The sequence below is a fragment of the Neofelis nebulosa genome, chromosome 2 (genome assembly GCF_028018385.1).
Source record: "Neofelis nebulosa isolate mNeoNeb1 chromosome 2, mNeoNeb1.pri, whole genome shotgun sequence".
NCBI lineage: Eukaryota > Metazoa > Chordata > Mammalia > Carnivora > Felidae > Neofelis > Neofelis nebulosa.
In genome coordinates this window covers 164406639-164429268 of record NC_080783.1, presented here as the reverse complement: position 1 = coordinate 164429268, position 22630 = coordinate 164406639, and the positions used below count along the sequence as shown (strand labels likewise).

The 22630-nt window shown below is 36.8% G+C and overlaps 1 protein-coding gene across 11 annotated transcripts in view; it reads left to right on the top strand.

The window, feature by feature from the left end:
- Nucleotides 1-22630, top strand: part of LRRC7 (leucine rich repeat containing 7) — a 560700-nt gene that overhangs the window by 239942 nt on the left and 298128 nt on the right. For all 11 annotated transcript variants that reach the window (XR_009258064.1, XR_009258063.1, XM_058717001.1 and 8 more), the window contains one exon: nt 2099-2216. Coding sequence is in view for 9 of the 11 variants with exons in the window: in XM_058717001.1 (XP_058572984.1) it covers nt 2099-2216 (118 nt within the window). In the remaining 2 variants the exon portion in view is untranslated. The remainder of the gene's footprint in view (nt 1-2098; nt 2217-22630) is intronic.

The following is a 22630-nucleotide window of genomic DNA, read 5'->3' as shown; positions in this document are numbered from 1 at the left end:
CAGAAATTTAAATTAACATCTACCATGAGTATAGACATCTGTTTTTCTATTTTTTAAAGGGAAAATTAGTAATTAGTAAAAACAATCCATCAAAGTTTTCTTTTGTTTGTTTTTGTCTTTTTGGTTTTTTGTTTTTTTTTGTTTTTTTAGGTTTTATAAAAAGAGGTAGTAACACTTCTGTATGGCATTTTGAAATTCTAGCACTATGTTAAGTATTGGAAATAGTCTTTATAAGGAGCCAAAAATGACTAACCAAAAGTGAGAAACTGTATGTTTTATCTTAAGGAAAAACCAGTGCAATCTAGTTTTTAAAAAACTAATGAATTAAGAAATAACAACCATGTATTACATTGTTTTTGCCTATAAATAACTAATTCCATGAAAGAATAAGCACTAGGTAAATGCTCTGTGGGCCAATTGCATAGTCATGGATACCAGACACTTTATCTGTGGAAATTCAGCAAAATAGAATTAGAAATGTCAAATAGAAAAAAATCTCATTAAGATAATTCTTCCAGAAATGAATAAAAAATTCTGCCCCAACTGTTCATATCTTGAGTAGTCAAAATGAGATTGGCAGAGCTAAAAAACCTAACATTGTTTCCTAAAATATGGTATTGGAAACACCCGCATCAAAATAATCAGATCAGTAGAGTGTATTGTTTAAAAATGCAGATTTTGAGGGGCACCTGGGTAACTCAGTCGGTTAAGCGTCTGACTTCGGCCCAGGTCATGATCTCACAGTTAATGACTTTGAGCTCCACATGAGGCTCTGTGCTGACAGCTTGGAGCCTGGAGCCTGCTTCGGATTCTGTGTCTCCCTCTCTCTCTCTGCTTCTCCCCATCTCATGCTCACAGTCTGTCTCTGTCAAAAATAAATAAACTTAAAAAAAAAAATGCAGGGGCGCCTGGGTGGCTCAGTTGGTTATGTGTCCAACTTCAGCTCAGGTCATGATCTCCTGGTCTGTGAGTTCGAGCCCCGCGTTGGGCTCTGTGCTGACAACTCAGAGCCTAGAGCCTGCTTCAGATTCTGTGTCTTCTTCTGTTTCTGCCCCTCCCCTGCTCATGCTCTGTCTCTCTCTGTCTCAAAAATAAATAAAAACATTAAAAAAATGTTTTTTAATGCAGATTTTGATCCCCATCCCAGACCCATCATGTCAGTACTTCTTTGGGTAAAGCCCAAGAATCCACATTTGAAACAAGCACCTCGATTTACCAGTGATTAAAACCATGCTGGATGTAAGAACCATTGCTTTAACACTTAACTCTTCTCCACGTAGTACTTTGGACTGATGGCAGATATGAACCAATCACTAGTGATTTTTTTAGCTAAATATCAGAAGTTAAATGTTTTGGGGCACGTGGGTGGCTCAGTTGGTTAAGCGTCCAACTTTGGCTCAGGTCGTGATCTTGCAGTTCGTGAGTTCAAGCCCCACTTTGGGCTCCATGTTGACAGCTCAGAGCCTGGAGCCTGTTTCAGATTCTGTGTCTCCCTCTGTCTCTGACCCTCCCCTGCTCACACTCTGTCTCTCAAAAAATGAATAAACATTAAAAAAAATATTTTAAATAAAAAAAAAGTTAAATGTTTTATTTGCTAGATGTTTATGAAGCACTGTGGAGGGACACAGAGAAATATGAGCCCGTGTATTCAATTGTATCACAGTACTTGCATGCCAAATAAACAACTGTCAAACATGGTTAAATGGAAGTAATACGTGGTTGCAGACAAAGAGAATTGAGGTTACCCTGGTAGCTGTGGGAATAGAAAGGAAGGGACAACTCCAGAACATATTTGAAAGAAAAAAAATCAATAGGATCAGTGGCAAATTGAACATTAATAGTAAACAGTAGGGGAAGAAACAGAATCCCTTGTGTTTTGAATTTGGATAGCAGAGAATAGTGAGGCACTGACATGGAGATGGAAAATGAAGCATTCTGAAAAGAATTGAGAATATGAGTGTGGAAGAAGGTGAGACTTTTGCAGCTGGTCCTTTTATTACCCCATTTATAAAGATGGTGATTTGAATTTTGTTGCTAAGTTTATGTATGAATGGATTTAACCAAATTGAAATCTAATTAATCATTATTTTTTTTACAGCAACTGTTCAACTGTCAAGCTCTAAGAAAACTAAGTATTCCTGATAATGATCTTTCAAATCTGCCAACCACTATTGCTAGTTTAGTTAATCTTAAAGAACTCGACATCAGTAAAAATGGTAAGATTCTCATCTTATCTCTAAATAATTTGAATTTTTATATGAAGACATGCTTTGTTTTCTCTTAGCAAATGATATAACACTTTTTATTTGATTTTGTTTTAACTCCAAGTTAATTCTGTTGAAACGTTAAATCTTAAACTATAAATCAAAGACAGAAAACCTCTCTCCCCTCCACTTATTAATATCTCTGGCTCACTCAGGCCTTATTTCCCCCTGTATTCAGATATGTGATGTAATCTTTTGCAGAACATTTTACTATCTTTACACCATTTATTTTCCTCATAATCAGAGTAAAATTTTTTCCTACATGTTCAATGAGGTGTACCTATTCACTGTACTTGGAATTGAACTCCCAATTTCCCTTACTTTGCTCCATGTTTCCACATAACACTGACCATCTTCTCAGTATTATAGAATTCACTTACTTATTATGGTTACTGCCTATCTTTTCCTGCCTCAGACTGTAAATTCTGTTATTAGGCAGGAGGGATTTTTCTGTTTTGGTCACTGATATATCTATCTCAGATGTCTTGAGCAGTGGCTGGGAAATAATAAGTGCTTAGTAGTATTTGTTATATTCTGGCCAAACTCACATGTGTAGTGATGTTGTTAATGCTGATGCTAATGTTGATGTTCATGTTGATGACATTTTCCTTTAAATGTTTGTGGGATTTCCTGTGTTCTCATATATTCATAAATCTTCCAAATTAACTTGGCTCCTTATTTTACTAGAATAAAAGAAAGATTAGTCAAAGGGTTATGTCCAGGCAGTATGAGGATATAAAACATTACCCTCAATCATTAAACAAGTTGGTTAAACTTGTGTGTGTGCATGTATGTGTGTGTGTATGTGTGTGTGTATGTGTGTGTGTACATGTGCGTGTTGCTTTTTTTTTTCAAGCAGTATGTTTGGTGCCAAAGGAACAGGCATAAACAAAACAAGTCCCTCCCTTCATGAAACTTACATTTTAATGGATGCATTAGACATTAGACAAGTAATTATGGATGATTAAATAAACAATTAGTGTGAAGATACGTTGGATGTGAAGGGCATGTATACTAGTAGAATAAATCCAGTTGGTGTGGTTAGGGAAAGTTACCCTAAGAAATGATACCTAAGCCCAGACAGGACAAATAGAAGTTGTTATTCAGTAGCTGTAAAATTTCATTTATGCTGGATGAGTAAATTATAGAGATCCACTTTACAACATGGTGCATATAGTTAACAATGTTGTGCAATTCAAAAAAATTTTTTTTTTTTAAATTGCATTTATTTTTATATTTAGCCTTAGAGAATCACATCGAACATTGTTACTTGGGATAATTCTTTTTCTCCTCCACCCTTCTCACTGTGGTCATATGTTGTCTTTGTAATGTAATCAGATTCATTTGTCAGAGAATAAATGTCATCTTTCCTTTCATATCTTGATGATTTGTATAAACTTTCATAGAGCAGATTTACTTTTGTTGGAGTGCAATTCTTTTGAATTTTACAAACACATGGCCATGTGCCTACCCCATTATTCTAGCACTCCCCCAATTTCCCAGTGCCTTCCTCCATTTCCTAATCCAAGACAAAAACCAAATACTCTTTTCCTTCCTATAATTTTGCCTTTCCAAAAGTAATATAAATGATATAATACAATATGTAATCATTTATTCTGACTTCTTTCACTTTGAGATTTGTTCATCTTGTTGCATGTATAATTATCTTTTTTTTTTTAATTTATTTTTTTTTAATATATGAAATTTACTGTCAAATTGGTTTCCATACAACACCCAGTGCTCATCCCAAAAGGTGCCCTCCTCAATACCCATCACCCACCCTGCCCTCCCTCCCACCCCCCATCAACCCTCAGTTTGTTCTCAGTTTTTAACAGTCTCTTATGCTTTGGCTCTCTCCCACTCTAACCTCTTTTTTTTTTTTTTCCCTTCCCCTCCCCCATGGGTTTCTGTTACGTTTCTCAGGATCCACATAAGAGTGAAACCATATGGTATCTGTCTTTCTCTGTATGGCTTATTTCACTTAGCATCACACTCTCCAGTTCCATCCACGTTGCTACAAAAGGCCATATTTCATTTTTTCTCATTGCCACGTAGTATTCCATTGTGTATATAAACCACAATTTCTGTATCCATTCATCAGTTGATGGACATTTAGGCTCTTTCCATAATTTGGCTATTGTTGAGAGTGCTGCTATAAACATTGGGGTACAAGTGCCCCTATGCATCAGTACTCCTGTATCCCTTGGATAAATTCCTAGCAGTGCTATTGCTGGGTCATAGGGTAGGTCTATTTTTAATTTTCTGAGGAACCTCCACACTGCTTTCCAGAGCGGCTGCACCAATTTGCATTCCCACCAACAGTGCAAGAGGGTTCCCATTTCTCCACATCCTCTCCAGCATCTATAGTCTCCTGATTTCTTCATTTTGGCCACTCTGACTGGCGTGAGGTGGTATCTGAGTGTGGTTTTGATTTGTATTTCCCTGATGAGGAGCGACGTTGAACATCTTTTCATGTGCCTGTTGGCCATCCGGATGTCTTCTTTAGAGAAGTGTCTATTCATGTTTTCTGCCCATTTCTTCACTGGGTTATTTGTTTTTCGGGTGTGGAGTTTGATGAGCTCTTTATAGATTTTGGATACTAGCCCTTTGTCCGATGTGTCATTTGCAAATATCTTTTCCCATTCCGTTGGTTGCCTTTTAGTTTTGTTGGTTGTTTCCTTTGCTGTGCAGAAGCTTTTTATCTTCATAAGGTCCCAGTAATTCACTTTTGCTTTTAATTCCCTTGCCTTTGGGGATGTGCCGAGTAAGAGATTGCTACGGCTGAGGTCAGAGAGGTCTTTTCCTGCTTTCTCCTCTAAGGTTTTGATGGTTTCCTGTCTCACATTCAGGTCCTTTATCCATTTTGAGTTTATTTTTGTGAATGGTGTGAGAAAGTGGTCTAGTTTCAACCTTCTGCATGTTGCTGTCCAGTTCTCCCAGCACCATTTGTTAAAGAGACTGTCTTTTTTCCATTGGATGTTCTTTCCTGCTTTGTCAAAAATGAGTTGGCCATACGTTTGTGGGTCTAGTTCTGGGGTTTCTATTCGATTCCATTGGTCTATGTGTCTGTTTTTATGCCAATACCATGCTGTCTTGATGATGACAGCTTTGTAGTAGAGGCTAAAGTCTGGGATTGTGATGCCTCCTGCTTTGGTCTTCTTCTTCAAAATTACTTTGGCTATTCGGGGCCTTTTGTGGTTCCATGTGAATTTTAGGATGGCTTGTTCTAGTTTCAAGAAGAATGCTGGTGCAATTTTGATTGGGATTGCATTGAATGTGTAGATAGCTTTGGGTAGTATTGACATTTTGACAATATTTATTCTTCCAATCCATGAGCAGGGAATGTCTTTCCATTTCTTTATATCTTCTTCAATTACTTGCATAAGCTTTCTATAGTTTTCAGCATACAGATCTTTTACATCTTTGGTTAGATTTATTCCTAGGTATTTTATGCTTCTTGGTGCAATTGTGAATGGGATCAGTTTCTTTATTTGTCTTTCTGTGGCTTCATTGTTAGTGTATAAGAATGCAACTGATTTCTGTACATTGATTTTGTATCCTGCAACTTTGCTGAATTCATGTATCAGTTCTAGCAGACTTTTGGTGGAGTCTATCGGATTTTCCATGTATAATATCATGTCATCTGCAAAAAGCGAAAGCTTGACTTCATCTTTGCCAATTTGGATGCCTTTGATTTCCTTTTGTTGCCTGATTGCTGATGCTAGAACTTCCAGCACTATATTAAACAACAGCGGTGAGAGTGGGCATCCCTGTCGTGTTCCTGATCTCAGGGAAAAAGCTCTCAGTTTTTCCCCATTGAGGATGATGTTAGCTGTGGGCTTTTCATAAATGGCTTTTATGATCTTTAAGTATGTTCCTTCTATCCCGACTTTCTCAAGGGTTTTTATTAAGAAAGGGTGCTGGATTTTGTCAAAGGCCTTTTCTGCATCGATTGACAGGATCATATGGTTCTTCTCTTTTTTTTTGTTAATGTGATGTATCACGTTGATCGATTTGCGAATGTTGAACCAGCCCTGCATCCCAGGAATGAATCCCACTTGATCATGGTGAATAATCCTTTTTATATGCTGTTGAATTCGATTTGCTAGTATCTTATTGAGAATTTTTGCATCCATATTCATCAGGGATATTGGCCTGTAGTTCTCTTTTTTTTACTGGGTCTCTGTCTGGTTTAGGAATCAAAGTAATACTGGCTTCATAGAATGAGTCTGGAAGTTTTCCTTCCCTTTCTATTTCTTGGAATAGCTTGAGAAGGATAGGTATTATCTCTGCTTTAAATGTCTGGTAGAACTCCCCTGGGAAGCCATCTGGTCCTGGACTCTTATTTGTTGGGAGATTTTTGATAACCGATTCAATTTCTTCGCTGGTTATGGGTCTGTTCAAGCTTTCTATTTCCTCCTGATTGAGTTTTGGAAGAGTGTGGGTGTTTAGGAATTTGTCCATTCCTTCCAGGTTGTCCAATTTGTTGGCATATAATTTTTCATAGTATTCCCTGATAATTGTTTGTATCTCTGAGGGATTGGTTGTAATATTTCCATTTTCATTCATGATTTTATCTATTTGGGTCATCTCCCTTTTCTTTTTGAGAAGCCTGGCTAGAGGTTTGTCAATTTTGTTTATTTTTTCAAAAAACCAACTCTTGGTTTCGTTGATCTGCTCTACAGTTTTTTTAGATTCTATATTATTTATTTCTGCTCTGATCTTTATGATTTCTCTTCTTCTGCTGGGTTTAGGCTTTCTTTGCTGTTCTGCTTCTATTTCCTTTAGGTGTGCTGTTAGATTTTGTATTTGGGATTTTTCTTGTTTCTTGAGATAGGCCTGGATTGCGATGTATTTTCCTCTCAGGACTGCCTTCGCTGCATCCCAAAGCGTTTGGATTGTTGTATTTTCATTTTCGTTTGTTTCCATATATTTTTTAATTTCTTCTCTAATTGCCTGGTTGACCCACTCATTCGTTAGTAGGGTGTTCTTTAACCTCCATGCTTTTGGAGGTTTTCCAGACTTTTTCCTGTGGTTGATTTCAAGCTTCATAGCATTGTGGTCTGAAAGTATGCATGGTATAATTTCAATTCTTGTAAATTTATGAAGGGCTGTTTTGTGACCCAGTATATGATCTATCTTGGAGAATGTTCCATGTGCACTCGAGAAGAAAGTATATTCTGTTGCTTTGGGATGCAGAGTTCTAAATATATCTGTCAAGTCCATCTGATCCAATGTATCATTCAGGGCCCTTGTTTCTTTATTGACTGTATGTCTAGATGATCTATCCATTTCTGTAAGTGGGGTGTTAAAGTCCCCTGCAATGACCACATTCTTATCAATAAGGTTGCTTATGTTTATGAGTAACTGTTTTATATATCTGGGGGCTCCGGTATTTGGCGCATAGACATTTATAATTGTTAGCTCTTCCTGATGGATAGACCCTGTAATTATTATATAATGCCCTTCTTCATCTCTTGTTACAGCCTTTAATTTAAAGTCTAGTTTGTCTGATATAAGTATGGCTACTCCAGCTTTCTTTTGGCTTCCAGTAGCATGATAAATAGTTCTCCATCCCCTCACTCTCAATCTAAAGGTGTCCTCAGATCTCAAATGAGTCTCTTGTAGACAGCAAATAGATGGGTCTTGTTTTTTTATCCATTCTGATACCCTATGTCTTTTGGTTGGTGCATTTAATCCATTTACATTCAGTGTTATTATAGAAAGATACGGGTTTAGAGTCATTGTGATGTCTGTATGTTTTATGCTTGTAGTGATGTCTCTGGTACTTTGTCTCACAGGATCCCCCTTAGGATCTCTTGTAGGGCTGGTTTCGTGGTGACAAATTCCTTCAGTTTTTGTTTGTTTGGGAAGACCTTTATCTCTCCTTCTATTCTAAATGACAGACTTGCTGGATAAAGGATTCTCGGCTGCATATTTTTTCTGTTTAGCACACTGAAGATATCGTGCCAAGCCTTTCTGGCCTGCCAAGTTTCAAAGGAGAGATCAGTCACGAGTCTTATAGGTCTCCCTTTATATGTGAGGGCACGTTTATCCCTTGCTGCTTTCAGAATTTTCTCTTTATCCTTGTATTTTGCCAGTTTCACTATGATATGTCGTGCAGAAGATCGATTCAAGTTACGTCTGAAGGGAGTTCTCTGTGCCTCTTGGATTTCAATGCCTTTTTCCTTCCCCAGTTCAGGGAAGTTCTCAGCTATAATTTCTTCAAGTACCCCTTCAGCACCTTTCCCTCTCTCTTCCTCCTCTGGGATACCAATTATGCGTATATTATTTCTTTTTAGTGTATCACTTAGTTCTCTAATTTTCCCCTCATACTCCTGGATTTTTTTATCTCTCTTTCTTTCAGCTTCCTCTTTCTCCATAACTTTATCTTCTAGTTCACCTATTCTCTCCTCTGCCTCTTCAATCCGAGCCGTCGTGGTTTCCATTTTGTTTTGCATTTCGTTTAAAGCGTTTTTCAGCTCCTCGTGACTGTGCCTTAGTCCCTTGATCTCTGTAGCAAGAGATTCTCTGCTGTCCTGTATACTGTTTTCAAGCCCAGCGATTAATTTTATGACTATTATTCTAAATTCACTTTCTGTTATATTATTTAAATCCTTTTTGATCAGTTCATTAGCTGTTGTTATTTCCTGGAGATTCTTCTGAGGGGAATTCTTCCGTTTGGTCATTTTGGATAGTCCCTGGAGCGGTGAGGACCTGCAGGGCACTTCCCCCGTGCTGTGGTGTATAACTGGAGTTGGTGGGCGGGGCCGCAGTCCGACCTGATGTCTGCCCCCAGCCCACCGCTGGGGCCACAGTCAGACTGGTGTGTGCCTTCTCTTCCCCTCTCCTAGGGGCGGGATTCACTGTGGGGTGGTGTGGCCCGTCTGGTCTACTTGCACACTGCCAGGCTTGTGGTGCTGGGGAGCTGGCGTATTAGCTGGGGTGGTTAGGCAAGGTGCACGGGGGCGGGAGGGGCAGGCTTAGCTCGCTTCTCCTTAGGTGATCCACTTCAGGAGGGGCCCTGTGGCAGCGGGAGGGAGTCAGATCTACTGCCGGAGGTTTGGCTCCGCAGAAGCACAGAGTTGGGTGTTTGCGCGGAGCGAGCAAGTTCCCTGGCAGGAACTGGTTCTCTTTGGGATTTTGGCTGGGGGATGGGCGGGGGAGATGGTGCTGGCGAGCGCCTTTGTTCCCCGCCAAGCTGAGCTCTGCCGTCCGGGGGCTCAGCAGCTCTCCCTCCCTTTGTCCTCCAGCCTTCCCGCTTTCTGAGCAGAGCTGTTAACTTATGACCTCCCAGAGGCTAAGTCGAGCTTGCTGTCGGAACACAGTCCGTCCGGCCCCTCCACTTTTGCCAGCCCGACTCGGGGGCTCTGCTTGGCCGGCGAGCCGCCCCTCCGCCCCGGCTCCCTCCCGCCAGTCCGTGGAGCGCGCACCGCCTCGCCGCCCTTCCTACCCTCTTCCGTGGGCCTCTCGTCTGCGCTTGGCTCCGGAGACTCCGTTCTGCTAATCCTCTGGCGGTTTTCTGGGTTATTTAGGCAGGTATAGGTGGAATCTAAGTGATCAGCAGGACGCGCGGTGAGCCCAGCGTCCTCCTACGCCGCCATCCTCCGGAACTCCCAATTCAAAAATTTTTAAGAAGGTAAATCTCATATTAAATGTTCTTACCACACAAAAAATATGGAGACACAAGGAAACTCTGAGATGTTTTGGATAAATCTATTACCTTGTTTGTGGTGATGTTATCACTGGTATTTGCATATGTCCAAAGTCATTATGTTATATATATTCAGTATGTGCAGTTCTTTGTGTATCAGTTATACTTCAATAAAGTGTTTTTTTAAAAAAAAAGAAACAAAAAAATAAAGGAAAAACTAACAAGCATACTAAAAAAAAATAAGAAGAAGCAGCAGCAGCTAAGTAAGAGTGGTTTGACATTCTAGGTACATAAGGATCTTAATGTGTCATTAAAGACCACCAGAAAAATCTCTTGGTCACATGTAAACATAGCATACCTAAGAAACTCTGGAACATCCCATTTAAAATTAAGATCCTACTGTTATTATCCACTAGATACACACTCTATTTCCTTTCCCTGTTTCATTTTCTTTATACTATTTATGAGAAACTGACATATTACATATTTAAATTGTTTATATATTGTCTAGAGTCCCATTTACTAGAATTAAATTCAGTAATGTTCCAATTTTGTTGTTCTAGTCACTGGTATATCTTTATTGCCTAAAACAATGTGTGGCATACTATAGAAGCTCGATAAATATTATTGATTGAATTCATGAATGAATGTTCCTTTTGGAACATGGAACACTTGTTGATAGTACCAGTGTGAATTGCTAGTGATTTCTTCAAGTCTATGAGTCTAAGAGTCATGGAGACATTTACAGTGTCACTAGGTAAATAGGACTAGCACCTATAAATAAATATCATGAGGCTGTACAATGAGATGCTTAAGTATATGGCACAAGTTACAATGATAAATTCTTAGAAAATTAAGACTATTTTATTATTAGGGAATTATTCAATAAAGGCTATGGATTGAGGAAGTGAGAACATTTCATTTGAAGAAAACAGTATGCAAACGGGGACACACACATCTACACCAACCTGACTTACCACTTGGAGGGTTTTCAGGAAGACAATTCTAAAAGGACCACATGTTGACTTAGAATAGCAACTAAATTTAGATCCATTGAAAGGTGACATTACATCTACCTTTATTAAGAATAGATTTATAGGCCACATATTTGTGTGGATTGATATTTTGGTACATATATATTGCTTATATATTTACATATATTAACACACCAAGTTCTATTTTGAAATTACAATTTATGAAAAATATTATATGGACAAATATAATGCATCCCTTGATCTTCAGTCAGCTTTAGCTGAGTATTCTGAGTAAATAAATATCTATTTATTTTTTAAGAGGATTAGAAAAAAACTTTTCTAAATATAAACATGAAATTCCTAAGAAATATGTTATTTTTATAATTATCTCCTAGTGGCCCTCTTGCATCAAGACATTTTTGTTGCCAGGAAGTGAATTGAGAGTTGTATGTCCTCAATTCAGAAAGAACTCTGTGAGCATCCTTAGAAGTCCTTGTGAATATTATTAGGGAATTTTTGCTGTGCTTATGGTCTCTAAGTTCTGGAAATATTTATGCAAAAATACATGCTAGACATGGCAAAATAATCTGCAAAGTTAGCAGCACAAAAGGTTTGAGGAACACGATGATATATCAGCCATTGCTAGAAGTTACACAAACAGTAAAAGATTTTGACACATCAATACTTTCACAAAATTGTACCTAAAAAAGCTATCCCTGAAATCTGTGGCAGAGATCTAGATAGTTACTTAAGAGCCATAACTCATCCTTTGGGAATCTGTCAAGGGAAAAAAGACTAGATAGGAAAAAGCAAGGGCAGTGTCAGCATCACCGTTGACAAGGTTGGAATAGTCCTGGTGGAAGAGTCAAGGCATGAGAGACTATAATCTGCATTGGCATTTAGGTACAGACAGTAAAATGATTAATTTGAGGCAGGGACTCACTTAAGTACTAGTCAATCTAGGTAAAAATTTGCTTGAAATGTGCTTGAATTTGATATGTGGCCTTTTATGACAAAACTAATTCACTCGGAAGCTGAGGTTAAATCTGATTTTAATTGTCCATGTGGCCCCTAATCTTTACTTTTCACATCTATTTCTGCCACTTGAAATCCTGTTCACTGTTTAACTTCCATAATTTAAAATTACTCTTTTATATTAAAACATTAGATAAGTGAACTAATGTGTATAGAAAACGTACCTACACTATTTGTGTGAATAGCTTTCATCTACCTCTCTAACCACAACTCCAAAGGACCCATATCCCCTTGCATTTCATCCTCAGGTAATGCCAGATTGTTGTTCCCAAATGCATCAGGCTGGCTACTCATGACACAAGGAAACGATACTATTTTGTCTGCCCAAAATATTCCTTCCTTCCCACTGCTGTAACTCCTCAACCAGAGTCCTCATCACCTTTAAGAGACATTTCAGATGTGATTTATTCTGAGATACATTCCTGATCTTTATACACAGAGGGAATTAATTGTTCATTCATCTGTGATAACTTTATGCTTTGTATATATTTTTATTTTGAACTTATCTCACTGTTTAATTTCTGTATACCCTTATATATATGATGATATTATGCAACTCTTGAAATCAGGCACTATCTTATTCATTTCTGTATTTGGAGCTGCTAAAACAAAGGCCAGCAACTATGGCAGGTGCTCAATAAATATTTGGCAAATAAATAAACATTATACAGAAGCATTTTTTAACAAATATATACTTGTATATTTATATTATATTCCATTAGGGACCTACATAGAATAGGGTCCCCACCTGTTGTCCTGGGGAACTGTTAAATGTAACTGAGTGCTGGAAAAGATGGAAATGGCACTGTAATACATAATGAATAACTACTAAAATCAGCACTAACCTGACATGTAATAATATATTTAATATCTTTGCTCTCTGGAATAATGACTACTTTGTGTCAAGCTTTCATCTCTTCCTTGAGCTTCAGATTGGTATAGCCAACTGCAGGCTGAACATAGCCATAATACGTTTCACAAACACCCCAAACATTGTATTTAAAACCAAATGTCATCTACCCTAACCTGCACTGTGAGAATTTCACTGTTACATTAGAGAATCTACATTGTAGCCTATGTCAACTGAAGTACATTAAATAGGAGAATAACCTAGCCATATTTGCAATTTAGAAAGTGTGCTAACGCTACTTTGTGAAGGATGAGTTTGGTAATGGTGGTGGGAATAGTGGGGATAGGGAGACCAATTAGAAGGCTACTTAAGTAGTCTAGCAAAGAGACAAAGGGACTAAATTAAGATTGTAACAATGGGAATGGTGAGAAGGAAACAGACGTGTTTCCTCCATGCGGATTGAGGAGATAATTTGGCAAGATTTGGTAACTGAATGCATATGGGAGTTGAAGGAAAGAATGGATTTTTACATTGAATGCCTACAAGTATTTCATTCCACGTATGTTTCTGAAATTTGTCCTTAAATGATCAATGTACATGTAATGATAGTAGCTAAAGTATCAATATTCCCACTGTTAATGTTCTTGCCAACATTTGGGATTATTAGATATTTTAAGTGTTGGCTAATCAGATGAATATATAAGGGTAGGTTGGTCATTTGTATTTCCATAATCACCAGTGAAGTTGGCATTTTTAAGTTTCTTTTTATTGGCAACTGTAGATTCTTTCTTTACAAATTGTCTTTTTGGCACATTTTCATTTTGGCCCATTTTATTTCTTTTATTGTTTGTCTGTTAGGTTCCTGGTGATTCAAAAGATCTATTTACTGTGAACACTTTTTCCTTGTTAGTTAAATGGGCTACAAATATTATCTCCCAGACTATAGATGCTGGAGAGGATGTGGAGAAACAGGAACCCTCTTGCACTGTTGGTGGGAATGCAAATTGGTGCAGCCGCTCTGGAAAGCAGTGTGGAGGTTCCTCAGAAAATTAAAAATAGACCTACCCTATGACCCAGCAATAGAACTGCTAGGAATTTATCCAAGGGATACAGGAGTACTGATGCATAGGGGCACTTGTACCCCAATGTTTATAGCAGCACTCTCAACAATAGCCAAATTATGGAAAGAGCCTAAATGTCCATCAACTGATGAATGGATAAAGAAATTGTGGTTTATATACACAATGGAATACTACGTGGCAATGAGAAAAAATGAAATATGGCCTTTTGTAGCAACGTGGATGGAACTGGAGAGTGTGATGCTAAGTGAAATAAGCCATACAGAGAAAGACAGATACCATATGGTTTCACTCTTGTGTGGATCCTGAGAAACGTAACAGAAACCCATGGGGGAGGGGAAGGAAAAAAAAAAAAAAGAGGTTAGAGTGGGAGAGAGCCAAAGCATAAGAGACTCTTAAAAACTGAGAACAAACTGAGGGTTGATGGGGGGTGGGAGGGAGGGCAGGGTGGGTGATGGGTATTGAGGAGGGCACCTTTTGGGATGAGCACTGGGTGTTGTATGGGAACCAATTTGACAGTAAATTTCATATATTAAAAAATAAAAAATAAATAAATAAATAAATTTAAAAAAACAAACAAACAAAAAAAACAAAACAAAACAAAAAAAAACAAATATTATCTCCCAATTTGTGGTTTGTCTTTTCACTTTGCTTAGGATGCCATTTGTCATGGAGAAGTTGCCAATTTCAATGTAATAAAATTTGTCACTCTTTCCTTTATAGTCTGTATTTTTAAAGCTTATTTAAGAACTTCTTTCCTACTTTAATATCATAAATATATTTCTCTATATTTTCTTCCAAAAGTATTAGTTTTTCTTTTCACATTGAGGCCCTTAATCCATTTGCAACTTATTTTCCTATGCTGTATGTAATCAAAATTTATTTTTTCCATATGAGTAAGGTGATTAGTTGGTCCAGCAACATTTATTACATCATCCCTTGTTTCCTCATTAATTTTTAATTCAACCTCTTTTACATATGAAAGATATTTTTTCCAAACTCATCCCTGCCCTGTCAGCCCACTTGCCTGTTCCTGTGCCAATATCACATTTTTATGATCACTATAACTAATATTAAGTTTCAATATCTGATAATCCAAGACCTCATTTTTTCCTTTTCAAGAGTGTCTTGCTATTCTTGGTATTCAACTCTTCCATATGAATTTTAGTTTTAGCTTCTTGAAATTTGTAGACAATTTATTGGCATTTTTTAATCGGCTTGGATTAAAGATTAATTTGGGAAGAATTGATATGTTTGTGACAGTAACTATTGTAATCTATGAGCATACTATGTAACTTTAGCTTTATTTAAGTCTTATTTTGTGTCTTTCAATAAAGTTTTGTGATTTCCTTCAAGAGAGACTTTCACACATTTTGTCAAGAGTTATCTCTAAGCAGTTTAAGTTGCTAGTTTATATCGTATTCATTTTTTAAAAGTGATTTTTACAGCTTTAGTTCATGTTATATGGAAACATTATTAATTTTCATATTTTAATCTTACATTCAGCAATGGTGCTGAATTGTAAGTTCTCATACATAACCACTAGATTCTTTTGAATTTCTTATGTATAAAATTATATTTTCTGCATGTGACAGGTTTTTCTTTCCCACCCTTTATATGTTTATATATTTTGAGTCATTTTTTAATAAGTTATAATTTCCAAGGAAACCACCTATCCCATCATTTAGATACTCAATTTTATTGTCAAACATCACCCATAGGCTTCTCTTATGTGTTTCATAAATCTCTACCGTATCAGTGGCCATTTGTTCCTTTGTATTTCTAATACTGTTTACTCATGACATCTTTTACTTTTAAAAAAAAAATTTAAACATACATTTATTTATTGAGAGACAGAGCATGAGAATGGGAGGGGCAGAGAGAGGGAGAGACACAGAATCCAAAGCAGGCTCCAGGCTCTGAGCTGTCAGCACAGAGCCTGAAACGGGGCCTGAACTCAAAAACCACAAGATCATGACCTGAGCCAAAGTCCGATGCTTAACTGACTGAGCCACCCAGGCATCCCATGTCTTTTACTTTTTTTTTTTTTTTAATCATCCATCCTGCCAGAAGTTTTTCTACTTTACTAACTTTTCAAATAATACTCTTTAGCATGTTAGTGTCTCTATTGGTTGGCTTGTTTATTTTCCATCATTGATTTTTACTTTTCTATTTCCAACTGCAGCAATGTTTGTCATTCTCCTCCTTTCTTAGGATTTACTCAGTTATTTTCAGTATTCTAACATATTTGAGACTTTTTTAGTCATCACATTATTCTTATTGAACTATATTGCAGACTACATGGTCTAGATGATACTGATTTCTCGTTATTGACTTTCACATTGTGGCCAAGTGTATTGTCAATTTTTTAAATATTTGTTTTTGTTTGTAATAAAAATACATATTTGGGGCGCCTGGGTGGCTCAGTTGGTTGGGCTTGTGAGTTCGAGCCCTATATCGGGCTCTTTGCTGACAGCTCAGATCCTAGAGCCTGCTTCGGATTCTGTGACTCCCTCTCTCTCTGCCCCTCCCCCTGCTTGCACTCTGACTCTCTCTGTCTTAAAAAAATAAATAAACGTTAAAAAAATACATATTCTCTGGTTATTGAGTACACACTAAGGATCTACTAATAATATAATTACATAAGATGATTAGATATAGATATAGATATAGATGATATAGATATAGATATAGATAGATACATATATAAAGACACAGAGAGGGGAGAGAGACAAGTAAATAAACATTCATGCTGCATTTAAATCACCCTTCCTCTCTTAAGTCTTTTTGTTACCAAAACTACATGCAGCAATCCATGGGTAAATGCATCACTTTCCATGCCAATGGATTTTTTATTATTTATTCGTTAGATCTTAATTCAGTAGTAAAATAAAAATCCTGTTTATCAGAGATAAACACATTTTATGATATTGTGATCTCTGAATAAATAGTCTATGCCTTTTTGTAGAGCTGATACATGGTCATAATGGAGTAAATTGTTTTATATGGTAAAGCAAGACAATGAATGATAAGGTTTAATTAGGCAGTGGTTCAGTTTTAAGTCTGATGTTGATTTATCATAGCTTCAGAGAGACTGATGCTATAATTTAACGACTTTAATGAAAATGAATTAACATGAAAGCCCTTCCTAATTCTGCAGCAATTAAGTGATTTTTCTCTCATCCTCTAAAACATTTCTATGCAAGAAGAGATTTGAACAGCATCATAGTGGGCAAAATCACTATTGTTAGTTAAAATGAAAGGCAATCAGAGTTGAAGGCATTATTATGTGTTTTACTAACTTGCCAATTATTCCACCCTTTCCCTAAACGCATGCAAAACACTAAGGACAAATAATATCCTCAACTTTCTATGAGAGTGAGTTTCTCTCAAACACACTAGAAAAAGAAGAAATGAGCAGCCAATTATATGATAAAAATCTTTAAAATTTTCAGCATAAGAGAAAGAGATTCAAGAAGTATGTATATAAATTCTTAGGGAAGTCTATTTTGGGATGCTTTATTATGAGCTGGGGAGAATATGTTACCATGCAGTTGTTCTCAATTAACAATAAATATGCTTTTTGGTGTTTGGCAAATCATTGGACCATTTGTTTAGAGTAAAGCATATTATTTTGCCCTATTAAATGGCTTGCTCACAACACTCTTAATGTGTTATTTATCTGAAAATCACTAGCACTTGCCTTACTCTAAAACAGGTTTCCTTTCTACAAAGCCCATTTCTACGCAGATTAAAGTGTTAAAATAAACTGAGGATTGACTCCCTGTATTTCCATTAGAGAATATGATGGCAACAAATACAGGCCTGTGTCCTTGTCACCTTCTCAGCCTGATGCCAGGACTTTTAACTTTTTCTGACGTCTTCGTCAGGAAATAAAATCAACAAGCAATGCTTATGTGTATTATCTGGATTTACTCCACGGGGTATGGAGTTTACAATCGGGTAACATAATATATATTTTTAAAAAGGAATTACCCTCACCTTCTCATCATTCTGAGGTCTGTTCTGTCACCTAAACTGATAACTTTTCCTTGAGTAACAGCAGAGCCTTTTCTGAGCTGAGTGATTAACCTGTTTTCTGTGTCTTTGTAAATCCTGGAAAATTGTAAGAGAAAAAAATTGAACTGATAATGAAGCATGTGAGCCCTCTCTCTACTACTCTGACTCCCTCCCCGCATCAGTATAAACTCCTTGAGAACAATAACTGCTATACCATACACTCCTTCTCCATCCTCAGTGGCCACATCAATGTGCAGGCAGTAAGTGCTCAATGAAGTGGTTGATTGATAATGAAGGAAGAATTCATCGATTGACTATGAAGTTAGATTATGAAACAGTTCATTTCACTGTTATGAATGTTTGTTTTTCAATGTGCTTATTTTTGAAATAGAGAAAGGGAGAGAGGGAATCAGGTATCACTCTTTAACTCATTTTATCTATGTCAGATTTATTCCTCTGTGAATCAACTCATTGTTGGTCAAGGTCACAGAGACTTCTCAAAATGTTTGCCAGACATGTCCCTAAGGCAGAATCAGTTGCATGACTGTCTCGAATTATTCATTAGCGTACCTCCATTTGGTTTTTCTCTTCATAATACCACTAAAATAGACATAGTCTTGCAGGAGACTTTTTGATTATCCTTGCTTACCTTCCTACCAAGTTCTCCATTCTCTTCACCAGAGTGGTTAGAGGTAAAGCAAACCATTCCAGTCTGTTTATTCTTCTTGTTTTTTTCTCTCTCTTTCTTTTAAGGTGTAACTTGCCTATACAGTTTCTCATAAATTTACTAATCTAATTCCTGAATGTGTTTCCTTTCTCATGCAGTAGATTGCTCCCTCTGAAATCTCCCTATAATCATTGCTTCCTACTCAGTGGAGTATTGCCTCATTTACCAAATATCTTTGGGGAATGAGGGTTTATATACAAACTAATTTTCCAAAATAAAATTATAATTTATCCTTCTATATATCAAAATATTTAATTTTATTTAATCATTCTGGTTGGAAATTGTTCCAAGGATGTTTCATATTGCATTATCTTCTTTAAATTGGTGTAATTAATGCAATTAAAATTTTCCAGGTTGATTTGAGTTCATCATGGGCTGTCTTATTGAACTTTTATTTTTAATATGTGTAGCTGCTTGCCTCTAAGAAAGATAAGAAGGATAGACTTGAATAGTTCTGTTATTAATTTTGTAGTTTTTCCTATCATCCCTTCTATTATCAGATTATCAGTTATAATTTATTCATACTGGCACCCCTTCCTATTTGTTCCTTCTAATAACTGTCAGTTGAATGGTATATAAGGAATACAAACATTCTGAACTAGGTTTATAGCACTTGCAGAATTGTTAAATTCAGAGATAAGGAACTTTATTCTTGAGCACTATACTTAAAGTTTCAGCAAGTTGATACCATCTGAAATTTGACTGAAGGTAATTATACAACAAATGCAGTTTACTATGCCACCATGTAAGAATGTTACGTAGTCAATCATGAATGTGCACTAAATTCAGAGTTCCAGAAAGTTTAGCTTGTTTGTAGTGGACGTAGACAGTATGTATGGAACAAATGCAATATATAGTGCTTTGTTCTAAATGCTACCTTATGAATCTTGGGTAGCTAAGACTTATACCCCAAAGTAGTTTAAACCCTAGATTTGATGGAGGCAGCTTAACATAGATAAAATTTGATAGTATTTGGAATAAGGTTGGCCTTGTTTCAAATCCTGGCTTCCCCCGCAAGCCTCAGTTTCTTCTTTAGTTAAATGGGAGTAATAAGCCACTTTATAAAATTGTTATAAATATGAAATAAAACAAGGTGCTTAAAACTTGTCCTCAAAAAATTCTATTTTTATCTACTCCTAAATCTAATCCAATTTACTAGATATATAAATAGCCTGCCTGCCTTCTCAAAATTGAAAACAAAATAGCAATTATAAAAATCGGTATCACAAAATAGCATATAAAAATATTAAAATTTTCTAAATTTATTTTCTTCCTTTATTTCATACAAGACATAATATTAAAGTTTTTGTCTTTTATCAGCATATGGCACTTATATCACATAGTGAACCATTTAGACTGATGATATCTGTGAAATTCAGTAAGGAGGTTTTTCAACATGCACTATCCACAACTATGCATACTAATTCATACAAAAATTATAAGCAACAAAAATAAATTTGTTTATTAAAGAGGGTCTTCTTTTTAAAAAAAAAAGTTTATTTTATTTATTTTGAGAGAGAGGGAGAGAGAGTGAGGGAGAGAGAGAGAGGGAGAGAGAGAATGAGCAAGTGTGAGCAGGACAGAGAGAGGGAGAGAGAGAATCCCAAACAGGCTCCATCCACACTGTTAATGTAGAGTCCAATGCAGGGCTCGATCTCACAAACCATGAGATCATGACCTGAGCCAAAATGAAGAGTCGGATGCTTAACTGACTGAGCCATCCAAGCACCCCAGTAATAAACATAAATTTTAATGCATTAGAGAACACTAAATCGTTCCAAATTTGGTATTTGTAGGAAGTCTTTTATGTTTTTTTCTAAATATTTATCTTAGAGAGAGACAGACATAGCATGAGTGGGGGTGGGGGGATTGCAGAGAGAGAGGGCAACACAGAACTGAAAGCAGGCTTCAGACTCCGAGCTGTCAGCACAGAGACAGACGTAGAGCTCAAATTCAGGAGCCACAAGATCACTACCTGAGCCGAAGTCGGACACTTAAGCAACAAGCCACCCAGGCACCCCAATTTTATGTTTGAATAGAAAGAGATACCTTTCAATCTAAGCCCTCTGACTAAAATCAAGTTTCTTTCCATATTTGTAAAGTATTTTAGTTCATTGCTTCAAGGTATTGATGTGAAGATATAATTAGATCCAATTTAATAAACACTTACTGACTTTTCATTGTTTTCCTAGGTCTGATCTAGGTACTGTCAGGAATATTAAGAAATTCATGTCAACTGATGAATCTCACTCTCTAACTCCATCCTCCTATTTTTCCAGATGACTTTCTCTTATAGCTCAAAACATGATTTAGCCCTGTCAGAACCACCAATCTATTAATATTCTGACATATCTGTCCAGCTTTGCCTTTTTGTTCATATATTTTCTTTTTCCCTCTTTACATGGCCTTGGATTCTGTGGTCACTTGTCAAATGATACCCTTGACACCTTTCCTCCTTTTATATCACTGTGCTCGCTCAGTAAAATTACAAACCTGGTTGAACCCAACTCTCTACCTATTGCTAAAAGGATCTGGAAAAAACATTCAATCACACTGATATCACTTTAAATTCATGATCGAAAATCTGAAATGCAGCCTTAACACTTCTCCAAAGTCACGTTTTACTTCCTTAATCCATTGCCTCTCCTCTTCTTGTGATTATTTCATTTGTTTTACTCTTTCTTCAAACTCCCATACTTCCTCTCCTATCTTTGTGGCTACTGATTCTACTCCACTGAGAAAATCAAAGCTCTCGGATAATAACTTCCCCCAGACACTTACCATCATATCTACCCATCTACAAGCATCTGCACTCGTGTTCTCTGATTCCTGCCCATTAGTACAGATGAACTATTCCTGTTCCTCTCTGAAGCCACTGAATAACCAGCCTCTCTTGCCTACCCATGGATATCACTCCAACAATTCTCCTTACTTTCTACTACATAATCAAGGTTTTTTTCTGCTTGTTTACTCTAATTGGTGTATGCACATGCTGTTATTTTTCCATTCTAAACAAAACTTCTTAGCTCCTCTTTCCTGAATGACTCCCCCTCCCCCTGCTTGTAGCAAAAGCACTAGGTGGGGTTGTCTGTATTCTCTATCTACAATTTTGTTCCTCTTCCTCTCTCAAACCACTCTTATCTTCAAGCCCACTACTCCAACAACATCATTCCAGTCAAGATCACCCTGATTTCTTCATTACTAAATCTACAGGCAGTTTTTGGTCAGCATTTCACTTGACCTATCAGCATCATTTCAAACAACTGATCACTTCTTCCTACTTGATACGTTTACTTCATTTGGCTTTTAGAAGTCAATACTTACTAATTATCTGTCCCATCTGTCAGATTGATCTTGTTCAGTCTCCTATGTTGATTCTTCCTCTTCTCCCTATCCTCATTTTGGAGTCCTTCATGGTTTGGTTCTTGGTCCTCTTTTCTTCATTATCTCACTCACATCACTGGTGTTCATATTTTGTCTCATGGTTAAATACTATCTATGTAATCATGGATCCCCAGTTTTTTGACCTACAGTCTAGACCTCTCTCCTAAACTCTAGATTCATAAAAAACAACTACCTGACTTCTCTTAGAAGTCTCAAATTACACATGTCCAAAAAATGAACTGTTTATCTTGTCTTCAAAGCCTACTTCACATATTGCTTTTTCTAAGTTAAAGGCAACCCCTTCATCCAAGTTGCTTGAGGCAAAAAAGCCTACAGTCATCCTTGATTCCCCCTTTTTTTTTTTTTTTTCATACTCCAGATCTAATCTATCAGGAAATCCTATTAGTCTTACATTCAAAATACATTCAGGCTCCATTCATTTCTCTCTCCTTCCACTACTTTCACCCAGAAGTAGACCACCATCAACTCTTTTCATGTTTTACCATACAGCCTCCAGTTGTCCTCCCTCTTACAAAGGCCACCTTACTCGGGAACCAAAGTGATCCTCTTAAATTATAAATTAGATCATAATACACTCATGTCCTTCAATGTCACTTTATTTCATTCAGAGTAAGAACCAAAG